A 22,719-nucleotide genomic window follows, 5' to 3' on the forward strand; every position below is an offset into this window, starting at 1 on the left:
ATGCCAGTTGTTTTGCTYGAAGATTAATTTCCTTTGCTTTAAATGTGAGTCAGACATTGATACTCCTCGTGCTTCTGAAAATAGCAACACCTACAGAGTGTATTTGGATGGACCAGGCAGCCAGCGCTCCAACTGAGAGAGGGTTTCCTCAGGGAATGAAAGACTTGCTTATATAGTCTCTTTGAGAACCCTTAACATCTTTTTGCTCTGTTTAAACGCAGTATTCAACAGCTTTGCAGTGCGAAGGCCCGATACCTCAATGACCCAAAATAGCAGTGAGCTTCTGGGAGAAGGAAGATAGATAGCTGAGGAGGAGAAGATCTAAAACTGTACTTGTTCCTTTGGAATGAATACAATCTTATATRAAATTGAAACTAGCCTTTCTCGGAAAACAACATCCACGTAAGGTAGCAGTGAGCACAAGACATGAAGGCCAGCAGCTGTCAAACAAACTAGATCTGCCAGAAAACTTATGCGCATGTCTCCGCACTGCACCCTAGGCCAGGGAGCATGGTGCGGCACGGCATACCAGCACCAGTGCGGCACTAGCCATGATAACCTGCCAGGTCGCCACGGTGGAGCAGCAGGATGGACAGCAGAGCCAGAAGGGTTGAGGAGGGCTGCAAAAGTGCCCAGGAGAGGTGAGAAGAGAGGAGGAGTTCCAGACTGCACTGCAACTCAACCCCCCCCCCCCCCAGTTCCCTCCAGCAAGGCTCAGCTACAACACGGATGTGAACAGAAATGTCTGCATGGTTCTGAGAACGACTGCAGAGGGAGTGGCAAAAGGAAGGGCATAAACCAAAAGGAGAGGGCTTGAACCACAACAACATTTGGGACATATTATAAGCGTGTGTAGGGGTGTAGCACATCAGTGTGACCATGACTTTCTAGTTAGTGGAAATTTTTAGACAAGTTCTTGCCCCTCCACTGCTGAAATCACTTTAATCAACTTACAAAAATCGTTAAAATACTATCAGAATACTCAGAAATCCAAGACTGTCAGCAGAACAAGCTGTCTGAATCTTTTTGGACTTGTTTAGAATGAGTATGGGTAGGAAATATGCAAAATATTCTCAGCAGTTCACCAAGCTCACTCCACTTGAGCTACCTGCAGGTGAGGTTCCAGGTTAGGAGTCGAGGGCTGGGGCCGAGGTTTGCCAGAACCTCCTGGAAACCGGGCTACGATCAGCACGTTGGCAGGCTCACGCTAAGCAGGGGTGGGCATGAATCTTCCCAAATAAGTATGGGCGGCACATGTTGGATTGTGACATGCAATATTTCTCTCTCAATCGATACCAAAAATCAGGAAGCCCTGGGAAGCGGATTAAAAACTTTGCGCTTGCTCACCATTTATTTTTATAAATTGTTGTCAAACTGATTTCCAATTAACTTGGGAACAGATTCTGACAGCCTTATATTGCACAGGATCATAGGCAGCAAGAAAGCTAGTTAACTTGAGTGGAAAATTCAGTGGGATATTGGTGTTACAATTTGATCAAGTTTCACCAGGAGTCTATGAGCATAACGCAACAGGTCTGGGATGTAAACACAGACAGAAGGACAGTCCTTCGCTTCGTAAACTAGTCCTGGCTGCCTTTCTGAAACCAACGGAGACTGTGTTGTTCTGTATCTTAAATATATGTAAATTTATCAAAGTGTCAGTAAACATTGAGCTTATTTTTTAAAGTAGATTTTTCCTTAATGAGAAGCTAACCAGAAAATGTGGTTGGGAGGGAGCAGAAGGGTCAGTTTGGGCTTTTTTGACTGCTGGAGCCTCAGGCATCTGTGTATACATTCTCCCTCATTTACAGCTGAGTGTTTCAGCCTTTCTGCTTTTCTTTTCTCTTTTGTTATAAAAGAGTTGAGGTGCCAAATACATTATTTAAGATTAGTATAAAAATTTAATCTGAAATAGGTTCTGTTTTTGCAATCCTAGAGTTTCCTAACACTTGGAAGATTTTTCTGCTGTTGTCATCTCCCCACTTCTATTCTTCCCTCTTTTTATTATTATTTTTTTCTCACTCATCATCTTCCATCAGCTTCAGTTATTGTAGGTAGTTTTCTATGACAAAAAGGGGCTTTAGAAAAGAGTTCTGAAAATGGTCAGAATAATTTTACAGTGGGGCAATCCTTGGGGGATTTCCTGTTTGTCTGTTCCTATCCACACACGAGCACAGCAGTAGAAATCACTGGGAATTTTTCTATTTGTAGATCTGTCTGTGGGTAGGCTCCTCTTATCCACACCACTAAAACATACAATGAGTGTCAGCACTGGAAGCTAAGCTCCTGTTTGGGGCCAGGCCRGTTAAATATATGTTGCTGATAAAAAGCATCTTATTCTGGCAGTCAAGCAGAATAATGGGCAACTTAGTATTTGGCTCATCTAATTTTATACAGCATATAATCAAGATCTTATGGCTCCAGAAATTTAATTGAATGAAACTCTGTAAGAGGTGCTAACTATGCTTTGAAGTTGCAATATGCTGGGCTTTTACCTCTGGTTCACTTTTTTTTTTTTTTTTTTTTTTTTTTTTTTTTNTTTTTTTTTTTTTTTTTTTTTTTTTTTTTTTTTTAATGAAGTGGCACAATGGAACTAAAAATCTGTCTACAACTATCCATATGAAGAATTTCACCATTTTAAAATGAAGGGATGTGGGTCCTCCATCAGCTACCAGACCGCGCTACCTGCTGAAATGCAGGTCTACTTTGGACAATTTGGGTTTGCTGTCTTTTCCAAATCAGTAACAACCCTGATTCTGCAGTGTTGTGCCGTTGCCAGTGTAAATCAGGAGCATCATCACTAATGTCCCTGAACCAGGGGAACCAGGTCCTGAACTTTCTGTTCTTATTACACAGTCACTAAGACTTACTAAAATTAATAGTTTTGTAACTACAAACCAGCCCACTGTATGGAGTAAAGAATAGTGATAAAACTATAGCAGCGTATTACAGAACAGCCTGACAAGAACCATTCTGAGAGTTTTAACCAGCACGCACTGCACAAGTATTATTAATTTCTGATCGGCTGCAAAAGTACCTTGCTCAGGTATACCTAAGCAAGTCACTTTCATTTAATTTGCGTTCTGAAGGACATGACAGCATCTGCACATTTTGAGATGTAATTGCTGTTATCCTTCAGAGTTTTTTGAAACAAACACAATCATCCTCCTGAATTACTGACTTTCCATGACAATTTTTGAGGTTGCATTGTTCTAAACTAATATCTTTCAGACAGATCCTGAATAATGTAAGAAGATAAAGCTCACATGAAAAAATCAAGAATTTAGAAATGAAATTTAAGCTGTCAAACTCTAACTTACTTTATCTTTATTCCCTTAATATTCTTCAAACAAAACCCATTTCATTCTAGTTCATAAAGATCATTACCTTAGAGGCCATAATATCTTTGAATGTAGTTCTAGGTCGATTTTTAAGTTAAAGCATTGGACATTAAAAAAAATCTACATTCTAAGCAGCTGTTATGAACTGGATATACGAACTGATGCCAAATGTCTGCTCTCTTTTTCCCACTTGTATGAAAGAAAACAATTTCAGATCCAATCCTCAAGCTAAATGTATGGAGGTAAAACAGTTATTCTCTGCATGATTTTGAACGGAAATTCAAATTCAGTGGAGATCTTACCACTGCTCTGCTTTAGACAAGTACACAAACACATCATTAAACCTTATATAAAAGTACAACAGCAGTTCCTCTGGAGATATTTTTGAGTATCACTGGTTTGCATATTAGAGAGTCTCACAGTCCTCAGTAATATCACAGACCATGTTTCAAGTTCTTAAGTATTTCTTAAACACAGTAACTTAGGGAAGCTTGGGAAGCATTATGCTCAGCGTAGAAAGAGGTGGAAGGCCAAGTCAACAGTCCTACACCCATCCTTAAGGCTACATCTAAAGTATCGCACTAAATCCAGGCTTCCATTCTGGGTGCTAGCACATGGCAGATTTGTACCTGTGAAAAACTTTGGTTTTTCTGTGGTTATTTAAATGACATGGATCACAGAGGAAAGAGCATAAAAATATTTAACCTCAAATTTATTAGGAAATCTTTAATACTGAGCCAGAGCTGATGATAGCTGATGACTTAAAATTCATTGGCTGGTGCTCTGAAAGTGTCCGACTCGTTCAGCTGGCTTAGGAGCACTGGCTGAATACAACTCAGTGGGAGTGCCAGGTCTCTTGCTTTGGCATCTTTCATTAGTTCTAATCCTAGTACTTAAAAGGAGCAGTTTAGGAGATAAGTGTTTGAACTAAAACCATCTCAGAGTACTTGATTCCCTTCTGCTATTGTTCAGTCTGCTGTATCCAGATCGTCCCCAGAAGTAGGGGACGGTAGGGAAGAAGGTGGTTGGGAGGATAACATGTTAAAGACAGTGACCYGCCAAGGTATCTCTGTAAGAACATTGACATGAGTGCCTCTTATACAAGGAATTATTAATTTTACTTACTTTTTTTTTTGCTTCTGAAAGTGAGACAAGACCCTGCAGAACTGAACAGTAGTAAGCACTCCTACTGGCCTGTATCTGCAGGTCACAGATGAGACTGGAAATATTCAGAATTAAATTAGGACTGGAAGCCACACGACAGCTAAGTTTTGAAGATCAAAGTCATTTCTAGTACATCCCTCCTGAAGTATATTCAGTAAGTTCATCCCCATTCCTCCCTTCCCAACCTTAACTTTTGTGTGCATTTGTTTTGTTTGGAAAACTGAATGCACAGCAACTTTTGCAGGAAAATATTTAACAGGCAGTTTTAGCAACATGTGGAATATATATACTTAGTGGGCACACACTGCAGCTGCACCAAGACAATAAAATGTAACAGAAGCTCCTTTGGAGCTATTTTTCTCTCTGTTCGTCAATGATCTGCATATTAAAAAGTCCCAAAGCACTCACTAGCATGATAGACTGTGCACTAAGTAGCGCTTAAGTAGCTTCTAAGACAACACGCAGAAGAAGCTCTAGAAACATGCTCTACTGGAAGAAAGGCTCAGGAAGCAACGGCACATCTCTTGTGAACTTTTAAGTCTATTAGCTAAACCATTAAAAAATCAACTTTGATACAATCTAGTTGTAGCTCAGATTAATGCCAGGTTTAACTGGCCAAATAGAAAACACAGCTTCTTGTAAACTAATTCCCTTATTTGTTTGAAAAAGGATTATTTAATTATTAAGCTAATGCAGTTCAATTTCTGCAGCAAATGGGGCTGAAGCTGTCATTGAAAATGGGGTCTCAAAATTTAGAGCATAAAGCGAACTGAGACTTTTCTTGTTGGCAACGTTTCTTGCTGTTCCTCTGCCCATCAAAACAGAATCTGCTCACTTCACAGATTACCCTGGTGTTTATTTAGAATCATACTTGTGGGTATAGTCAAAGCTGTTCTTGCAGGACAAACATAGAGCATGACACATATTGTATGTGTATGTACACCCAAGTGTAAGAATTTCAGACTGTTATATTACACCTCTCTTATTTCGGGGGGGGGGGGGGAGTTCCCAGATAGGCAGAGCTCAGCATCAGCGTGGGTGAGTTCAGCCACATTTGTTGTCATGGTATATTCCAAAACACCCATGTCAACGGAGTGAACACCTAGGAAAGGAATCACCTCCAGCTTTCTTAGCTTTGGGATCTATACTGAGAATCTTAACAAAAGTATTTGATCCTTAATAGGACAAACTTTAGGACTGTACTTTCAAGAAAAAGGGCTACCCATCCATCCCTTGCACACATTCACCAGTGGAAGCTTTATTTTTTCAGGGAAAGTCAGGATCATCTGATAATGAGCAGCTATTTTGGCTGCTCCTACAAGTTATCACAAAGGGTGACTGCTGGGCAAATGCCATTTGTGAAGGTTACACCACTGCATTAATGGAAAAAATTGGGTAGTTTTCTATGGGCTTTATAGTAAGGACTTTATGAGCAAAAGATGCTTACCCTTCAGAAAGAAGCAGGCTAAGACCATCATTAGTTACGTTTTTCTGGTTTATCAGGCTTTTTGGCCTAATGTGCATGCTTGTAAGGATTAACTAAGACAAGGTAGATTTTCTCAGCTTGCATGGTTAGAAGATGTAACATTCATCTGACATCCCTTTGCATTGGGAGAGTATGCACTTACTTACCATTGCAAAGCTGTTAGAGTTTTGTATTTAGCACCCTACCTGCAGTGGATTTGGTGAAGTAAGAGGAGATGGGAGGCCATGTCCTGGTGACTGGCTGGGTTTCTGAGGAGAGCTGGAGGACTGTGGGGCCGGAGGTGGTTGGCTCTGGCTCTGGGACTGCGTTTGGTTCTGCTGTGGCTGAGCTGACGGCTGCGGCTGTGGGGTCTGCTGGGCTGGCTGTGGAGGCGGTGCCGGCTGCCCTTGCTGCTGCTGCTGATGCCCTTGCTGCTGCGGCTGCTGCCCTTGCTGCTGCTGCTGCTGCTGTTGCTGCTGCTGCTGCTGCTGCTGGAGCTGCTGAAGATGCTGAAGTTGTTGCAGCTGGGAGTTCAGGGATGAGGTAGCTGTGAATCGAAGAGAGGGCCCCACAGTTATGCTGGGTTCAGCACTACCTACTGTATTGAAGATATCCTGGATTAATTTCTGGATCTGTTACAGTATGGGGCACATGTCCACCGAGCTCAGCTGGGTTCAGTTTGCAAATACTGTAGTATCCACAGTATTTGGGTTCTGGCAGGAAGTTAATGAACACATTCCCATAAATAACAGTGTGTGGTTCTGCCAGTGCAGTTCTGCGGTGCGAGCAGGACTTCACTGGAAGCAATGAAAGCAACATTTCCCTTCAAGAAGGCTATGGCTCTGCGCAGCAGACAGACCTCACAGCTAACCAACACACTTCGCTCAGATAGGTTTAGCAGTGAAGCCAATGGGAGTTTTGCCTGCCTGAAGAAGAGGCCTTTGAATGTYACCGCACATACTATAGCAGTGATAGCATGAACATACCAGTTATGTCTGGAACCAGTCATAATATGAACTGGTGCTATTATGTAGAAGAGGAGAAAACCACAATTGTAAAATAAAGGATGCCCTGAAAAGAGCTTTGTCATATCTTTATACAGCAGGTATCAGGAAATAAAACATTTAGCTGTGATATTTCTTGTACAGTGCATAGATAGCAAAACTGCCCAATAAAATGTGTATGTCTCTGAAATTAGAGCCTGCTGCTTATCATTCATTTCTAAAAGCTATAAAACTCCTCTTGYGAAAAAGGGTAGGTATGTTCTGCACTTGCACTGCTCATGGTAGCAAAATTCTGCCACTGTTTTGCTAGCATGTGCTCCAAACGTGAGGCTGGGAAGATGGTCAACCTGCTAGCATAAATAGGAGCGAACTGTATATCCCAGAGATGCTTTCTTTTTAAGGCACTGATTAAATTCATGAAGGCAAGAAGAGTGCCACAGGGATGTCACTAAGGAAGAACAGCTTAAGCAGCAACCAGGACATCACGGGAACATGCTGCTTTCTGGGATTATGGCCTGAATAGGTCACTGGAGTCTGTCCTTACCACTTCAACCAACATTTTATGTGATAGATGACTGTAAGATCCCAAAAGGAACAGCTTACAAGGTCATTGCACTATTTTGCTCTCTGTACTGCTTTGCCAGCACCATTTTGTATTCTAATTTCCACCAGCAAATGCCAAAGTAAACTGGGTGTGAATCAAGGCTATTATTTCTCTTATTTCTAAAATAAGATTCAGATTTCATGGCTAGCAACGCTGTTCAAGTTATTTGTGGATCGGCAGATAAAGCCAAGTTGTCTCCACTTTCTTTTCACACTGACATCCCTATTTCAGCCTTCCAGATGTCTATGCCCTGGGGATGAGCCTGAGGTCTTGGTATGACTTATGAAATCAATGAGCCATAAACTGGAATAAGCAAAAGAAAGGAAAAAAAAGAAAGAAGGATGAGGCAGAATGGGTAAGGCAGAAAGGCTGTATGTAGGAGAAGTAAAAAGCTTGCTGGGTGTTCGTCACCCATTCTTATACCTATTTTAAAGTTTTTGTCACCAAAGGCAAGAATGGAACTGCAAATATGTCCTTACACGAATTATAGTCATGCCTATATGACTTCAGTAAAAAAAAAAAAAAATTATATAGAGAAAGAGGAATGGTAACATCAATATATTTTCCATTGGTAAACTTACCAATGGCAGTTTTGTATGACAACATAAAACAGAATGACTGTCAGATTAAAAACACATGCGGTATCCCAAGCACAAGAATTCAACCTAGAGAAGCAGGCATATAATCCTATTACTTCCAAGATCAGAACTCAGAGCCAGATGCCCCAAAGTCAACAGAGTAGTAAATGGAAATAATCTAAAGGCATATGAAAACAAAGAATGGAGAAGGTGTGTATACAAAAAAAGCAACTCCAGAAATACTAACCATAGCCTGAAGCACCTCAGATGGCAAGGAGTACTGTTCACCAAGTCCATCTGCAGATGTGTACTCAGTGAGGGTGTTTCCACTGAGCTGGAAAGACCTTCCCCATATTCCATGAGGAGGAAACTTATCCAGATCAGCTCTGCCTTGTGCAGACCATTTCCTTATTTGTGATAGCTTAGCAGTCTGGACAAACCATTRACAACCAGAATTAAGACTCCACGCACACTCCATGCCCCTACTGCTTCCACAGTACAGAAATGAATGCAATGGCTCTTAGGTGTAACTTGTAAAACCCACAGCTCACAGTGAGGAATGAGGGGTCATTTTACATCCTGTACGCACAACTGGGCAAAATGAGACCAACTTTCTCTATAGCAAGCAAAGAAACTTTAAAATACAGTGATTTTGTTTTGTACTGCAATGGTCCCTGCACACTTCTGCTCCAACAGGACACTCAAGGGCAATGACTTTGGAGAATGGATTTGTTGCAATGCCATAGGTTACATGTAGTGCACTGGGTCATGGAGTAGGGGACAGGCAAAAGCATTCAATGTGGAGGTGAAGCCATCTATTGAAATGTTTTCAGAGTAAAGAGCATGTCTGGTTCCTGGAGATATGCCTTTCAATGAGAATTTGGAGAATACGGCCAATGATTAAAATAATGCCAAAAATTTCAATCTGAGATAACATAAGGTAACAGAAGATAGGGAGATCCCAGTGTTTCTGATAACATAAAAGTATAAGAATAGGGCAGTGCTAAATCTTCATCAATGGTTTTATGATTGAGTTTGCAAAAAATACCTGTTGATCTAATATTAAAATTAAAAGCAACACTGAAAGGACTTTTTAAACAGTGATATGAAAGGTGTGAGCAGAACAATAAAGAAACAAAAAGTGTAAAAGAAACAGTTTCTTGACAACTAGAACAAATTAACAGGTAGTTACAATACAGTCGAAAACTGTACTGTTTTGTATGTTTCATGTAGCTCAAAGCAATCAGAAGACTAATATTTAATAAATATCGGTATCAGTGTTCTCACAGAACATACTATTTTCCTTCAGGATGCTCTCATTGAAATGTTACTTGTTTCCAAACAGTGACAGAAGTAGCACTGCAGCTGAATATTAGAGAGTTTGAAGCATACACACAGACATACAGAACCAGTACTCATCTGTTTCATCACCATGGCACAGAATCCCACACTCAGTGAAATGCAATTTTATAAAATGCATGAATCTTTGTAAATGAAAAAGATCATGTTATTAAGTGATGGGATTTACTTGATGGAACGGTTWTCCAAACAAAAATAGGCCTTGCTTTTATTAATGAGTCATACTTCTGGTCAGCTATGAAACTACCTCCTTAGAAGTAAAATTGTGAAGAACTGACATTCTCCACAAGAAAGTCCAGGCAAATACTCTATTTAACATTTTGTACATCCTTTCTTCCCTCAATACCTATAATAAGGGACAAGAGCCAGAGAGTATAAAAAGGAAAACAAAAGCCTCAAAGTGTTTTTTTTTTGTTTGTTTTGTTTTGTTTTGTTTTGTTTTGTTTTGTTTTTTAACCTGTAGCTCTGGAGGTTCAGGTCTGCTAATGCAACTGATGTCGAACGGCCAGCGCCAGCATACCTCTGTACATTGACAAACCAACAGCAGCAATCTCTCAGGCAGGCAGACTTGTCCAATTAATGAGTTGGTTCAGAAGCTGGATTGAAAACAGCAGGTTTTCTAAATCTGTGGCCATACCTGCCACTGTCAGATATCAACTCGATACGAGGATTTTTTCACTCCTTTGTCTAGGACTAGACAAGTTTTGGATCAGTACTGCTCGGTACTTGAACGCTTGCCAACATAGGAATATCTCTGTGATTCACTTCTGTACTGCAAGTGCACGCAGTGTTGCTGGGGTGGAAGATGGTCCCACTGGGAAAGTTTTCTTGAAGGGGAAAAGTTATCTCAAGGAAAAGTTGTCACGTTCATTGCCAGCTACTACACAAAATTATTCAATTATTCAATAAATTCTTGTCATTTCATGTAATTCCTTTAAAAAGATTCCTTGAAGCTTACTACCACGCTGAGATATAAATTGCATTGAAGTAGCTTAGTGAGGTGTGATTGTTTAATACAATGATGGTAAACAAATAGATAGGGGATTGGAGGAAAGCCTGTTGGTTCAGACAAGGTTCTCCCAAAGCCACACGGTAAGTGCACTGCAAAAGTGGATTTAGGGCTCTGGATCACACTTTCAGCCCAGGGTTCATGCTGCCTCATTGCACTGCCTCTCTCAAATGTACATACCATCCGCAGCAGGGGTTGTGTCATATTATTGTTTGTAATCAAATTCAGTACAACTCCCAGAGCTTGCTTGCATACCTCATCCATTATAAATTGTATACCTGTCTATTTGTCACTCTCTACAGAGCTTGGAGCCTGATGGAATTTCAGGTGGTACAACAATGCTGTGTCTGCATATATTACCTACCTCACAGGAATATTTTTATGACTTATTGGCTAATAGTTGGATAAAACTTTGGCATGTTTAAGTGAAAAGTGCCTACTTTCCTTCATAACTGCATCCAATACTTGAAAAACATTTATAAAAAAATGAAAAAAAATCCTTTCTATGATTAAAAAAGGCAACATAAAGTACATCAGTTTAAAGGAGAGATGATTAACCAAAAAGATGCAAAAGAAATAACAAAAACTGTGAGGAAAAACCACAAAAGCTGTGTGACAGTTCAACTTTCATTAACAAAAAATATGTATTGAATACATTCCAGGTATCCAAGAAACTGGTAACATGAAYTTATTTATACCTACGAGGAAACAATGCCATGAAGGTTTTTCAAACTTAAGTTTTGACTGTAATTTCCTGGTTGTTGCAGTGCCATGGCAGACTTCCTAAGGAATCACCACATGTTTTATGACCCTGCTTTAAGTGGATTATGCTTAGACATGGTATCAAAGCACCTACATTAGAATAAGAGATGTAGAGTTGAAGCGGTGCACATGGATGGTCAAGAGGCAGCAAAGGCATACTTTCTGATCATCTAGTTCACCTACTTCTCTACTTGCTAYGGACCTCTGACTACTTTAAGGGTTTACAGAACATCGTGACCTAAGAAACATACTCTTCCCGAGTTCCTTTTGGATGTACCGTAGGCGCAATGCTACAATGCTTTTACAATATTCACATAAAATGTGTCTTCTCATGTTTTCCTTGCACCTTCCGTTCCTCTGCTTGTTGCCTATATAGGAAACTAAAATAAAACTAAAATGCCCCTCTATCAAGTAGAGTGGTGTAATGGGAAAAATTCCTCTCTGATGCAACCATATGGAAAGCAGTGGTGCTAGTGTGAAGCATTCTGACCCATGGCAGAGAAAATAACTGAATCATTTTCTTAGCAGGAAAAACAGAACGGCTCTGTATACAGGTCCTAATCACGGTTACACTCAATGACAGTAGCATCAACTGCCTGCTTGTAAAGCACTGGAATTTGTTATATTTTAAATTAAAAAATGTATTTTAAATATTTTAAGTAAAAAAATGTATTTGAAATCTTAATCATATTTCTCCAAAGAGTGAGGAACCTAAGTAAGCCCACAAATGTTTATGTAATGAAAACAACCTAAAAATTATAGCTCTTTTTCACATCTCATTCACAATACAAATTCAGATTCCAAAGACCTCTCCAGTGCTTGGCATAAGATCAAATTAATACTCAGGGATTCAATTTGTATCTAAAATCTGCTCTTGTGGATAAGCTTCACATAATGTCTGATTTATTTTATTAATGTCCTGTGTGTGTTTGTTTCTGCGTAAAGAGGAGGAAAGGATAGGAGGAATAAGAAGCAATTTTAGCCTACAAAGGATTGTGTTACTCTATACTCTATCCTGCCATTTACATAATTGCATAGATGTTCTTCGGTGCTTTGATACAATGCACAATGGACTAAAAAGGAGAAAATCATACGTTAAACTTTTTTTTATTTGACTGAGCACAGAACTTGGCTTTTGCCATTTCAAGGGCCTAATGCCTTTTTCCCCTTCCCCAGTAATGGAAAATGGATTTACACTGCCTCAAACTGAAAAGTGTAACTAACTTAAGCATCTGGGATTGCGTCTGAACTGACATTGCCTGCTTTTTTTTTTTTTCCACCCTGTTGTTTCTCTTCTAATGAGGTCTATGCCTTGCCTTTTGTTGAAACAGATTTCTGAAAATTGAATACACACACTGAACAGTCTAATGCAAGTCTGTGTTTACATTCTCTCCTTACTGGGTAATGAGCAGTACGTTAGCCAACTACCCAATGTGTTTCTTGCGTATGCTTAAATTTCCTTTTTGAAAGCAGAACGTAAGCTGTTTTAAATATGTTAGCATCCTCTTTGTGAAAAAGAAGGAAGAATTGGACTTGTGGCTGTAGAGATTAGTAATAGCATACAGAACATATTATTTCTAAATCACTGGTTCAAATCTGGTCCAGGTCAATACAGGGAACAAAAGTCAATGCACTTAAATAGTGCTTTTGAGTGTTTTCTACCTTATAGAAGATGTATTAGATGTATTAAGTCTATAGAAGATGTATTCACACATAGACGACCACAGAGAGCCTGCATTGGAGGCAGTCTGCCACACAGTCAAGGTAATAAATTGATGGTCTCCCAATACCTATTAGGAAGATCATAAAAAATACAGCCTTGGACGGCAGGAAGTGGCACCTTTACTTGCACTTCCAGAAGAGCAGCTAAGGATAGAGAGAGTACGCAGACCAAGTCTCCTTCTTCTTCCTAAAGGTGACCCCTCAAGGTTACAGCTGCAGAACACACAGTGTTATGGGGAGAAACTTACACTGCCAATGCTCATCCTGTACCAATTCTGCAGACAAGCAGAGGGCTTCAGTTTCTACTATTGTCATATCCAGCATCTTTCATGAGCACTAAATTCACTTTAAAGAATATAGGCAATAAAAAGGATGTATTAAGAAGAAAACCATCATAATTTACCAGGTGCCTGCGGTGTCTCCACATTTTGATGAATACTGGAACTTCCCTGAAAAATGATCCACTGCATTGAATAAATCTGACTTTTTTTTCCTTACCAAACTTTAAAATGTACAATAATACACTAGAATCTTAAGGAAAAAAAGAAAAAGTTGTTATTCTAGGTAGAGAGCTTAACCAACTATCAGGGCAAATATATTTGGAATACTTCCCATTTTGAGATAATCTAGGGGCTATTTTCCTCTAGTTTATGACAACACTCTGTGAGTAAAGTTCCCTCAGTGTATTGTAAAAATTGCATTAACCTATTTAAAAATGCCCAAAGGCAAGAACAAGCTGCAGAAATTAGACTTTAATAAGCCATTTGCTTCCTCAGTTCAAATGGGACCTTAGGCCCCATATTGTACAGATGGCTGAAACATTAACTGGAGTCAGGGTATCATCAAGACACAGGGGATCAATCAGGGAACTGTCTTGGGATTTCCATGCAAAGATAGGCAATTAAAAACCCACCATAACATAATCAGAGGGCAATGTAAGTGTTTGAATGCCAAGGGCTGGGTGTCAAGCAAACAGTATCTAAATATGCTAAATTCCCAATTTTACCAACATGATAAATTTATTGTGAAAATATGCCTCTCTTAAAGATCGGGGGACAGGAGTCTTTACATCAAGTCCCTTATGCCACAGAAAAGCACTTTTCTAGTTACAGAGAGTAGAACTGCTYCTAAATTGTTTAAGAACAGAATAGCTTAACATATGGAAAATTAAATTGAGTAGAATAGCTTGGTACTCCTAAAGACTGCATTTCCAGACCATACTGAACTCACGAGAATGTTCCTGTGGATCAGAATTTAAGATAATATATCATTTCTTGGGAAAAATCTGCTGGATTTTAGTTCCTTTGAAAGAAACTAATTGACAGAGAAAAAATGATCATCTAAAGGCCAAAAGAGCCCAATATAAGATTTCACAGCTGAAGGGATATGACAGGGAACAGTGAACGACACAAAGAAATTAAGTTTGAAATAACAAACAGCTGACTCAGAAAACAATGACCATGACTCATAAGGGACATCTGACAACAAATGGCTGGACAGTCTGTGCATACACAGCCTTTAATAAACAGAATTTTCATGTATTTTTTCTCTTCTTGCCCCTTTCAAATGCTCCAATATTGATGGGAACCATAATTTCTGTGGCACTTATGCAGACTATGTGTTTGACATGCCTTGGAGTAAAAATGCTTGTAGAAAGAGTAGTGCAATGACATACAGCCGCAGGAGCTTTGGAAGAGCCTGTGCGGAAGCCTGTCTTGCAGTTCAGAGAGTGATGAGTCCCCAGTCTATTAGGTGCCTTGCCATTTCTACTGGCAAGGTGTCTATGTGAAGCTTGGGGCAAAGTTTTGTTAAGAGGAACTGGCTGAATTGCTTGGTGCTTTTGTAAGATGATTTTGCATTCTTTCAGGAAAAAGACATGCAAGTGTGTGTTCAATAACTGTTTATGGCAAATACTTCTCCTGACAAAGAAATATTTATCCAGGTATAGCCACAGCAGTGCTTCTTTGAAGATCAGGAATTATTAGAAGACTCTTCAAAGAGAGTCTTTGAAGTGAACCATGTTTCCTTAACTTAAAGTGAAGTTACTGTAAGTGAAATGCAGTGGRGTTCTTGTGCATGTGTGTAGGTATTTTTTTTTAACCATACAATGGAATAGTGGATCAAAGTGTGTGTGGTTTAAAAGGCTGGCCTTAAAGCTCAGCCTGTGGAAGTGTCCTGAGAATGACAAAGGACAATGTCACTTTACCCCAGCCTTGACCAAAGGAAGTAGCAGAGGTTACTGTGCCCACCAGGTGACTTAGTATGACCAGTTGCTTTCATCTCTGAGACTATCATTTTATTTGTGTTTCTGTCCTTTTCTACTTTCAGTCTCATCTAAAAGCTGGGAGACCTGAGACAACTGCCTTTATGTATCAAGAACTCCAAGTTTYAGGCAGCTCCAAATTCTGTCCTAGCATACAAATTCCAACTAACTGGAGAAGTTAGCTAAAAAGCAGTGAGAACTAAGCCATGGAGTGACTCAGAAAGCAAAGACATGTACATAATAGGGAAAAAAAGGGAAAGAGAAAAAAAAACGGAAAGGGAAAAAATGCCATCCAAACCAGTCCTTTCCTTTACAATCGATAAAACAGCAAATATAAGAACCAGGTGCAAGACTGGCAGCTCTATCTTGCTGCAGTGTTGTGCACACAAAGGATCTGCTGGGGCAGTAGCTTAGACTTCAACCTTGTTAATAATGGGCATTTTTTTCCTCATAAAAAGCTTGAACTTGGACTGTTTTTACAAAGCCATGAAAAATTAAAAGTGGTAGCAGCAAGCTGAAAAATGTGGGGAGCAGAACAAAGGAAAACCTGTGGCCTGATCCTGCAAGGGACATAATGCTCTCAGTCTCTCTTCAACATCCTGGGACTGAAGGCCATTCCTCACCAGCTAGGACAAACAAGTACCATCAAGTCATGGAAAAACAAAACAGAATATAAAACTTCGTCTAAATGACACTAGATCCTTCTTAATATCTATGTTACAGGAGCAATCATGACAGTAGGTCCCTGGGTTGGTGAGTAGGTGCTGTAAGCTCAATATATGAGCAGAAGATAGAGCTATTCTTTTTGCAGGTAAGGAACCAATGCACAGAAAGACTAAGCGACTTGCTCCTGATCGCATGAGAACGTGTAGAAAAGCTGGGAGGTAAACTCTGTTTTGGTAAGCCATCACACCCACAAGACATTTTACACCACGTTTGCCTCCTATTGGCTCACAGTAACTTTATTTTGCTGTCTTTAGTACGTTCACTTTCATGATTCTTCTTGTTGTTTACTGTGGTTATCAAACAAACCCTACCAGCATATATAAGAAAAGCTGTATTTAGATGTCCCTATCTCAAAACATCTCACAATCTCACTAGTTGTTCTATGTCAGCTTTAAGTTAACCAAAGGTCAGTTCGGGGCAATCTACCCATTTCCCTCTTTCTAGCTTGTTTATTTCACTTACAGACAGATTAAAAACAAGCAGTAAGTGCAGCAGCGGTTTTGGACTCTGCTGCCGGTCATCTGCTGCAGATGGATTCACTGCTCGCTTTTGATTTGCAGTAAAATAAGAGAGGCTGAATCCCAGATTCCCCTTCAGCTCCTGCGGCTCATCAGCCAAACACGTCGCTGCTTTGGGTGCTAATCCCGGCTCTGGTGCTGGCGTCTATCACCTTCTCACAGAACCAGTGAATTAGCTGCTCTTTGCTTATATGCTTCCAYCTACCTCAATTTCCTGCTCGCCCTTGAAATAAACAAGTGGGTTATTCAAACAGMTCAACCGCTCGTGGGTAGAAAATTTGGGGGGGAGAATTAAGGGGAAGATTTTAGTGGCGCTCCTCATAGCTAGAAGCAGGTCCTAGAACAAACTGCATCTGGATTTTACTTTACCTATTAAGCTGCTTCTGCAACAGCAGTTAATTAATAGTCTGTAATTTAAAAGGGATACACAGCAGTTAATGAAAGAACTTCCACTTAAATAATGTGTTTGCTTATGCAGAGCAGGAGTCCCCAGCTACAGACAGGGAACAAAATCCAAAGAATGAATTGCCAATTGACCACAAATCTAACTAAAAATCATTCACTGTGTCTGTCCACATATTCAGTCAGGACATAATTTTGTTCCTGATGTACTAACTAGTATTTTATTTGACTTATCAATGGAAATACCTACTTTTCCAGACTATGTAATGGAAGAAAAGTGGAATTTAGCTGAAAATGAACAATTCTGCAAAAATCTCACAGAAACCTAGTTTCTGCCTTCCTTGGGGCACTGTTGCCTTAATTTTAATAATGAGGGTACAAAAAATGGTTTTAATTAAGAATTTAGGCCTCACCTGCTGCATGTTTTTTAATTATACCAAACCACAATGATTTTACAAAATTTCTTTTGATTGCTTGTCACCTCTGAGTAGCTGTTCCTCGTTCTTTTAATCATATTAAACAATGTGTTAATACACAGAAAACATTCATGTATGTACCAATGCACTAAGGCTGCTATAAATATTGAATACTTTTGCTGTTACTGTTACCCTTTCGGAGAATTACAGTAGAATCTTGTAAAACTTTCTAAAAATATAGTAAATTCAACAGAGAGTGTATTCTAATAAATTGTTTTATTCATCCTATAAAACATACTGCCAGTGATGTAAATAGATTGCTTCTGAAGTTTCCACAGAACAATTATCATTTTCTCTTAATTTTTTCTTCTGTTATAAAAGCTTTTTTCACAAAATAGCAAAAGGTAACTTTTAACTGTAGAGAACTGAGAACATTTTGAAGATAACGAAAACATTGATCATCATACAAAACTGGTTGTTAACTTATAGTCATAGATACTGATGTTTACGGAGCGGGGGTGGGATTTACTATTCTGTTAGTCTTCTTACAAGCGAAATGAGCAGATTTCTCCCCTTCCCAAGGAAGCCCACTGAGGAGTGTAGATGAGAAAATGGTACATAAATGCTGGGCAAACACTAGTACTAGTTTTATTACACTAACTCCAATGTCAATTAAATGGAGATGCTGCTTGTTCCAAAACAGTGTATTTAAATAAAAAGCCTGGACCAGCCAACAGAGGAAAATAAAGAAACACATGTCAGTGTTGATACAAAACATAGTTTTTTGCTTAAACTGTCTCCTGATTAAAAAAGTTAAAGGAATAAATGCTTTTCAGATGGGTTGAATTATCTATCGTGGCAACCCTCAGAGCAAAAGTTGACACACTTACTGCACATGGAAATCTGAAACCACTACTTTAGATTTGTTTTGCCAACTTTTAACTAAGTAGATGCAAAACTGCTCCTTTCATTTGCTGTGCCAGGTATTTTGTCTTTACTCTGTTGATTTTAATAGCGGGCTCAGAAGCTTGGAAATGAATGTTTCTTCTGTCGTCAATTTTAAACCTTTTCCATTTGGCAGGCTGGATTTTTTTTTTTCACTGTGTGTTTTCAATGAAGCTGAAATTAATATGGTTCCCTTTGAATTTCAATCCAAGTGCCAGGGAACATGGGGCAAGCTATGCTTTCATCTCTGTGCTTGAGGCACAGCCAGGTCCAGGATCAGGTGACCATAACACCACTCCTTTCTCCCCCTCTCTCCCCCATGATTTTCTAAAAAAGGCATGTTTCAGACTTAAGTTTTTCTATGGACTACCTGGAGAGACTGGCTGTATAGGGAGCCCTCAGGATTTTGCAGGAGGGGGCAATTCCTACAGCCATTATCTCCAGTAGCTGAACTGCTGTTCTTCTCATACAGAACTCTCTCATTGAGAAGATATGGTCCCAAGAGTTTTTTCTTTTTCCTTCCAGGTTTTTAATAGAATAGAATTTGCTTCTTAATAGCATATGGAGCTATGAGGGCAGTCGAGCAATCGTAGCCTTTTGGTATGAAGTTTGCATCACACAGTGCTGACCATTTATATACGAGGCATTATGGATCTCACAGATTTCCAATTCATAAAGAATCTAATACAAGGAAAGCAGCTCATGCTTAATGTTTTACAGTGAGGAATAAAGAGGAGAAACCAAGAATATACAACCTCTAATGTCTGTGAAGCAACACTACTCCATGGATAAACTCAAAAGTTGTTTCTGTCTCAATTTTTTCTAACACATCAGTGTTCCTAAATAAATTCATTGTAATAGCCCTAATTCTGCTTGCACAGTGAAATGACATCTAACTTCCTGCAATCACATTGCTAGAAGCACTGCTGATTTAACTGATGCTATAATGATTTTTAGATTTGATCACAGGGTATACAGAAAATAGATGAGCTTTGGATCTTTGCACGATTTTGGCACTTCTTTCAGCCACAGCTGGAGCGGCCTTGCTGGCAGAGACTGTCTGATGGGGGCCTTGCAGACCTGCCTCTCACTCGACTGCGATGGCTCCATTTGTGCCTCTGCCATAAGAGCTTCTAAAGCAATAGCCCTGAGAGCACCATGGGGAAAACGTGCGAGTCGCCGCTCACGCCTTCTGCCAGGGCACATACGAATACACAACACGTGCCACGAAGCAGCTCTCAGGGCCCAGATTCAGAACGCTGCCCTTGGCTTACATACTGATTTGAAACTTTAATCTCCCCACGGAACACTTTAATCAGAAATCATTTTCATAATTTGTAAACACTGCCAAATGTTTGATTTCAGGCTGTTTAAGTGATCAAACCTTCAGGGGGGAAATAAAATAAACAATAATCAAACCATCAGACAAAGAAAGTAGTTATAAATAATTAAATATGCTGTACTGACAAATACTACTCCCACCTGGATGCTGTGCTTCCAAAATGCAAAGTACAGTTTTCTTGCAAAGAAAAAAAACCTCTGTCCTGTATCACAGAGCAAGTCACATCAGAAGCAGGGAGTTGGGAATGGTTGTCTTGTGGATGAAGATAGGAGCCTGGGCACTTGCTTCCTATTCTTGAACCTGCTATGAGCTATTTGTATGACCTTAGACGTGTCCGTTTATCTGCTTCACTCTCCTGTTGTATGAAAGGAACAGAGGAATAATAAACCTTCCTTCCATCACCACAGGAAGCTATATTGGTAAAGTACAGCAACTCTCACTAAGATGCTCAAATGAAGGGGCCAAAGATGCACGAAGTTTCATTTCCACACCAACAAGATTGTTAGTTACCTCCTACATTGTGTTAATCAGATATAGGTGGTTTAAAAGCATCCATTTAATTTCCTTTTTCCTATTTTTTGATAATATCTGATTAATGCTTTTATTCCCAGCAGCTCATAAAACTTTCTGAGATCTCTAATAATCAGGATGTCTTTTAAGATGAACTCTCAGCTCAGGCACATTTTAGGCACTTATTTCACACTCATACATTTAAAGGATACATCAGAGTGAAAAACAATCCCAGATTTCCTGGAAGACTAGTGTTTAGAGTTCAGTGCGCACCACTCCAAACACCTCTACCGTCAAACAAGACACACTCATAGAGCCAACCAAACCAAACAAGCTAATGATAATAAAAATAAAGGATCCACGAGAAAGTTTCACCAACAAGACATTACAAGTAATAAAGTGATTCCTCCAGTGCAGTAAGCAAGGCCAAAGAAACAGGAGGATGACAAAAGAAAATGAAGAAAAGAAAACAAATGCAAGTGCAATAACTATGGGCCCCCGGTGGGCTTATTATATGAATAGACTGCAGGTAACCACATCCTGCCACTGTGATGTTTCATAAATTTAGTCGTCTTGTTAAGAGTCTGAAGACTCCTGACCTCACTTCCTTTGGTAATAAGACTCTGCTGCTTTATGCTTAAGACTTTTATTTTGCTTATGAAATTTGAACCACTGTGTGAACTTCTTCCCTTCCTGCTCCAATGATTATTACTTCCAAATTTACAGAAGAACAAATGGCAAATTGAAATCCTCTCCCTCTTATGCTCAACAGGCTTCTCTTCCTCTCTCCTTGACCCCTTGCGAAATAATTCTCAGACCCCAGTGCTAGCAACTCTAACGCTTATTCATTTTTGCTTTTGAATATATTGCAAATAATAATTGTAATAAATGAAGAAATCAGAGAAGAGTTTATGATGTTCATGTTATAGGTTATACATGGAAGAAAGATCTTCACATATTACAAAACTTGGACAGGCATTTTATCCACTGTGAACAGACAGGGGGGTCGGAAAACAGAAGAGGCAGCWGTGAAGTTTTGGAGGTGTTCTTCATGCACAAAACCTACATGGGCGTTACGTCCTGCAATTCTACTATAGCTCAAGTAGGAGAAAATGTTTATTCCTTTTAGCACTTAGTTCTGAAGAGCAAAATATACAAAGGGGGCTGAGTCCAGTCCAGTCCAGCTGGCCATGGCCATGGATAGCCCTGAAAATTCAAGAGAAAAGCAGACCTGTGACTTGTCCTGTCTCTGCTTTTTTGCACCGTTTCCTTTCCAATCCCAAAAGGCACAAGATGAATCAAGGCAGAATCGTCCCTTCCTTATATACAGCAGGACAAAAATACATTCACACCGCCCAAAACACAGTAGGTTTGTTCATCAGCTGCTATGGTTTTGAGTCATCACTCGCTTAAGCATGTATGTCTTTAAAATTTTACAATATGCACCTTCGAAAAATGGTCAACCGTTATTTTCTTTGTCTATGAGAGTATCTTCACAGTGATCACAAACAGTCATGACAAGGAGGAAAAAAAGTCTTCAAATCCCCCTTCCCCATTCCCAACAGCCTCTTGTCTATAAAAGCTAMAGAGCTCCCAACGCTCAACTCTCACAGCTAGTGAACTTCAGTAAAGATGCCTCTGCTGCCTAGCCTAAGTTTTAGCATCTCAAAGCAAAAAAGCTACAAATGAAAATACACAAAGCACAGTGGTCAATGAGGAGAGCAGGACAAAGTCTGCTCTGACTTCCACAGGTATAAATACAGAGTAAGAAGAGCCATGCCTGTGAATGAAACTAAGAAGAGAATGTGGCCTTTACTTTCTTATCTCTAAGAGCTTTTCCTTTCATGAATCTGATTTTCACTTCGCTTTYGTTGCGTCACTAGCAGTGGGCTTCCTTCTTGCTTTGCTACCCTTAACRTGTAACGCAGGAGACGTCTGCTGTCTAGACTTACTGCCCTTTCCAATAATGAGGGTATGCAAACCTTTAATAGTTTATATAGCAATAAAACCTGAAATAAAACACTGAAAACAAAAACCAAATACCATAAAGAGTCCCAACAGCTTGTTTTCTTGCAGGCTCTCTGCAGAGCTCCAGCTTGAGATCGTATTTCACCCTTACTGCGTCGTGGCTCTCATTAAGCAAAGAGAGCTTGCACTGAACAACTCTGTGATTTCCTTTTCCGCCGTTTTTCAGCAGGGCGGTTGGAGCCTGCTCCGAGTTTGCAGCCAGACACGGGCTGTTTCGCCTTGCCCGGGCTGGAGCGTCGCCCCCGAGATGGAGGACGGCCTTGGGGCTGGGCCACCATCGCGCCCAGCAGCAGCTGATCCACGTGGCTCCTTGCATTAGGGACACCACGCTGCGCACGGAGCGTTTCGGAGCAGCATGTCAGGTTATTACCGTCTATTTATGTCAGCCCCAAAGCCTCGAAGATATCACAGGCATTTATGAACTGCATGTATAAACAGTTTTATCGCTGTATTCCCTTTAACCCCACCCTGCCCCAATTGTCCGTTCCCTCCTTTTTTTCCTCTCTTTTTTCACGACTACTTTCTGCACTCTTGCATATAACACGCACATTTATCTTCCTG

The 22,719-nt window shown here is 39.9% G+C and overlaps 1 protein-coding gene across 1 annotated transcript in view; it reads right to left on the minus strand.

Annotated features, from left to right (window-relative positions):
- Window positions 1–22,719, minus strand: part of POU6F2 (POU class 6 homeobox 2) — a 314,269-nt gene that overhangs the window by 91,183 nt on the left and 200,367 nt on the right. Inside the window, exon 5 of the mRNA XM_085320198.1 lies at window positions 6,177–6,517. Within this exon, the coding sequence (XP_085176324.1) occupies window positions 6,177–6,517 (341 nt within the window). The remainder of the gene's footprint in view (window positions 1–6,176; window positions 6,518–22,719) is intronic.

This window comes from Rhea americana, unplaced genomic scaffold, assembly GCF_003343005.1.
Source record: "Rhea americana isolate MKP2758 unplaced genomic scaffold, rheAme1 scaffold_62, whole genome shotgun sequence".
Classification (NCBI taxonomy): domain Eukaryota; kingdom Metazoa; phylum Chordata; class Aves; order Rheiformes; family Rheidae; genus Rhea; species Rhea americana.